We start from the raw sequence: 4,611 nt of genomic DNA on the forward strand, positions 1-4,611 counted from the left end.
CAATAAAGTCATGCCATGTGTACAACCAATATTCTATCACTAGTGATAGAAATGTAAAGGGGGTGGTATCACTAGTGATAGGAAAGCTATTTAAAAATAGGTTACAAAAGTTGAGGGACCTGAATTGCACTTTTCATCAAACTTTATATTAATTCATTAGCTAAAGGACAAAAGAATTTGTATGATTTCGTTATTTTCAACTTTGTATGATTGCACTTTCCAATCTTTAACGCGTTATACGTTTAACTCGTTATTTTTTTAACGAGTGATAGAATCGGAGGCGGCGGTGTAGCGTGATGGGTTAACGAGTGATCGGGGTGGTATAACGGACCACCATGTGTGCTCTTAAAAAGTAAAAACAGTGTTTGATAATGTTTTATATCCTTTTTAAGACACTTGTTCAGCAATTTATTTGAACACAATGGGAATAAAAGTGTGAAAACACATATTTCAAACTTTTTTAAAGTACCAATACATCAAATGTGTGTAACATTTAAATTCGTTTATGTTCATTATTTATGTATTCTTTCAGGTTTTTTAATTTTTTTTAACTATGAAAGTTCATTATTTATATAACTTTTAGGTTTTTTAGTTTTTTTTTTTACTGTGAAAGATTTCACTAAAGTCGGGTTAATAGGGAGTTGTAAAACCCAAAACAACAACTTTAGAAAATTATATCTCTTACATTGAAATCACAACATCTTTCTAATTCTAGGCTATTAAATTTTGACTGAATTTTAATGCACCAAATCAAAAACAATTTAATTTCCTCCAGCGTTTTGACTCTCGGTATGAAGTTGGAGCTAAATTCCTTTTCGTTCTTCGCCTTTCATATATGTCAATATTTAGAAAGAATGACTGCACTTACGGTCTTTTTCCATAACTCGGATCTAGTTAGGGAGTTTACCCAAAAAGAAGTTGTTTGCACGACATATTTGCCTCCCGGATAGGTAGATTCAGTCAAACGAAGATGTGCCACCATATTGAACGAGCCCATAAGCAACCTAGTAACAGATGCTCTGTCATCTCCTACTCAATGCCACATCTAGAAGTCTGGAACACGTCATCTCATCGCCTTACACTCCTCGTCTACTTAAAGCCGATTGGGAAGCAATCTTACCCGAGCAGGCCCGCTTTAGCCACATGACTTAAATTGAAATCAGTTGTGAATTATGACCCCTCCCATTGTTTGATTGTGGGGATGACTGTTTCCTTGCCTTTGATGTGTTGGATAGGATTCTTGATTATAAAAAAAATATATATAAAAGACATTGTACTTCTAAAAACCAATAAATCAAACCAATTTTATAGTGGGTTGATTTTTCAATTGTTGAGAGATCATTTTATTCATACACATCAAATCTTATCCATACTTTTGTTCTCACTCCATTCCTCTCTGTGTATATCTACGTATATATAAAGGGAGATAGAGTGAAAGGGTGTATCATATGACTTTTTTATGATTTTGATAAAAACGTATTACTACTCATCGATTTGTATATAATTTAAAAAATAGTAGTAGAATATTGTAACACCGGAATTTTATATGCTCAATAATCTCATTCAAAACATTATGGCCACAAAATAGTGTTACTACTCGTCGATATTCAGTAGCAACGTACTATTAGCGATCATTTGTCAATGATCAGTTACTATCGATATAATTTGCAAGTTATGAGTTAAGTTGTTGCCGACTATAATTATCACCAACTTTTAGTAATAACTTACCACTTATAATCAGTTTGTACTCATGGTCGTTTTCTACTTTTCTTATATGCATCATACATCGAGACCCTAACCAGACGCAAAATATACTTTACAACACAAAACAATTTAGTTTAGTTTAGTTTGTGATAAGATTCATATAATGATATCTAAATTGAAGTTAATACGTGATGACAAAAATTTAAAATTGTAAAAATAGAAAAGGTTTAAGAGCATTTAGAGCATTCACATCCATCCCACCATATTTTTACCCTAAATTACACTAAATTTTCTCTATCCGTTTTAATTAAATAATATTTTTATACCTTTTTCATTATATTTTTCCCTCTTCTCCACTCACAACCACTTTCAAAATATATTAAAAAATTATAGGGAGTGAACAATGTCCCTCAAATATACAGATGAACAGTAACATTTTCTTTCTCCTTTACTTACAACAACTTTTTATACTCTTTATATTTTAAAAACATCATTTGATTCCTTGAATGGATGTGAATGCTCTTAGTAGGACTTAGACTCATGATCTCATCATCTCTAGAAGGTTACTTCCCAACATGCAAGACTTTGACTATCAATAGCTCAAGTCGTTGTTTAGTGTTTATGGTGGGGCCTATAACTAAGAGCAAATTACCAAACTAGTCCCTGTACTATTTAAGTTTCTCACTCTATGCGTCTACAATATAAAAATGCTTTCAATATTCTCAAAACATTTGATTTGTATATTATTGAGTTAACTGCCATTTTCGTCCCTATGGTTTGGTCACTTTGGCCATTTCAGTCCATTTTTCAAAAATGCGCTATTTTCCTCCCCGACGTTCTAGAAAGGTGCCATTTCAGTCCAAAAATCATAACCCGGTTAAGTCGGTTTGTAAATAAAGACTGATTGTATAAATTCGTAACATAAAGGACCATTTAAGTAAAATGTATAAATATTAATATAATTATAAAATATATAATATAAAAACACCACCACCACTAGCCCTACCACCATCACCACTCCACTGCCACCACCACCGCCACCACCGCCACCACAGCCGCTGCCACCACCACCACCACCGCCACCACAGCCATTGCCACCACCCGTTCACCACTAGACATTGTAAAACAAAGAGATGGATGTGGAATGTGTTTCCAAACATGATGGTGTATTTATTTATTATAGGAGGAATTAATACATACACATCTACCTAATGTGACGGATGACCCCACACGCTAATTTATTTTATTTTTATAGAAGAAAATTAAAGATATGTATTGTAAGTTAGGGGTGAGAAAGTTTAGGTCCGGACCGAAAATAACCAAGAACCGAATCGAAAAATACTCAACCCGACCCGAACCAAAGTACCTAGGTATTTAGATCGGTTCCAATTTTTCATATAAAATCGGGTCGGGTCGGTTCTCTGTTCTTTTTATGGTGAAACCCGACTTTGACCTATGGACCGGAACCGACCCTATATTTAGGGTAGTGAATCGGTTCTGTATTTTATGTTTGATCGGTTCTCGGGTCAGGTCGGGTTAGGTAATGGTCGGGTAGGGTCGGGTTTTTCCTTTTGCTCACCCCTATTGTAAGTCGTTATGGGTGTTATTTTTCTATAGAAGAAACAATTTTGTTTAGAAAATCAGGGTACGTTACAAAACAGCTAGTGTTTGTTAAATGTTTTATTTGCTTTTTAAGACACTTGTTCAGCAAATTATTTTGAACACAATGGGAATAAAGGTGAAAAGACACATATCTTAAAGTTTTTAAAGGATTAATGCATCAAATGTGTGTATCATTTAAATTCATTTACTTTTTTTTTTTGAAAAAGGCGGAAATTTTATAAAAGACTTAAGCAAGGTGCTCAAGGAACAATACAAACAGAAGGAAAAGTACAAAAACTAACGCCTATTACATATTCTTTTTTAAAAATTAAAAGACCTCCAATTATCCCATCCAAGGTCCGAGAGTCCGGCTCGGTTGTTGATCCATGTAAACGAAACCGCTTTGATGTCAGCTATCATTTTCGACACCGATGTTGACTTTTGCTTGAAGATGATGTCGTTCCTTGTCAGCCATATTTTCCAGCAAGTTGCCGCCACGACCACATATAAACTTCTTTTCTTGATCTTATTACATTTATGCGAGAGGATGAGTTCAAGTAATTGCACAACACTTAGAGTGTACCTTGGTAGGGACAATTTCGTCCACTGGAATATCACAGTCCAAATCTGTTGGGCCAAGTCACAAGATACCAATAAGTGATTTACCGATTCCACCGCATTGTTGCAGAAAGGGCAGCTAATGGAAGTGAGTGGAATATGTCTCAATTGTAGGGCTTCTCTTGTTGTTAATCGGTCAAGAACCAACCTCCAAAGGAAACAGTTTACTTTCTTCGGGATCCAGTGTAGCCATTTGATAACTCTTGTCTCGTTCATAGTGTCGATGCGATCCAACTCCGATCTAAGCTTACTGACCATAAATTCTTCTGCCTCTGCACCTGTCTTCCAAAGCCAAATGTCAGACTTCAACTGTATATTGACCTTCTCTATCATAGCCAAGCATTCCCCCCATTCAATTTCCAGGTCATTGCTGCTAAGTGTATTCTCACTGCCCCAAAACCATACCACTTTTCCTTGGTTGGAGGTGTAACGATCCATTACTTTGCATTGTTTCTCGGTTTCAATTGCGAACAAGTTAGGGAATAGAACCCGCAGAGGTACCTCAGCCGCCCAATTATCCAACCAAAACGATTCTTTGTCCCTATACCAATTATTGGTGTAAGTCTTTCCTGCACTTTGATCGGTTGATTTGGTGAGAATCGGCCCATCTTAACGATTGACTTCCATGCACCGCCTATGGAGGTCTTCAAAGGGATGTAAGACAGACAACGCCCTCCACCATGAATT

General features: G+C 35.7%; 1 protein-coding gene across 1 annotated transcript; it reads right to left on the reverse strand.

Annotated features, from left to right (window-relative positions):
• Window positions 1-3,627: 3,627 nt before the first annotated feature.
• On the reverse strand, window positions 3,628-4,362 carry LOC110888791. Its single transcript, XM_022136298.1, has one exon. The coding sequence runs from the start codon at window positions 4,360-4,362 to the stop codon at window positions 3,628-3,630; it is 735 nt and encodes a 244-aa protein (XP_021991990.1).
• Window positions 4,363-4,611: the final 249 nt, after the last annotated feature.

This window comes from Helianthus annuus, chromosome 11, assembly GCF_002127325.2.
Source record: "Helianthus annuus cultivar XRQ/B chromosome 11, HanXRQr2.0-SUNRISE, whole genome shotgun sequence".
NCBI classification, from domain to species: domain Eukaryota; kingdom Viridiplantae; phylum Streptophyta; class Magnoliopsida; order Asterales; family Asteraceae; genus Helianthus; species Helianthus annuus.

Excerpts from the sequence above, each read along its gene's own strand:
- LOC110888791 (XM_022136298.1), bottom strand. The coding sequence starts at position 4,362 with ATGGATCGTTACACCTCCAACCAAGGAAAAGTGGTATGGTTTTGGGGC.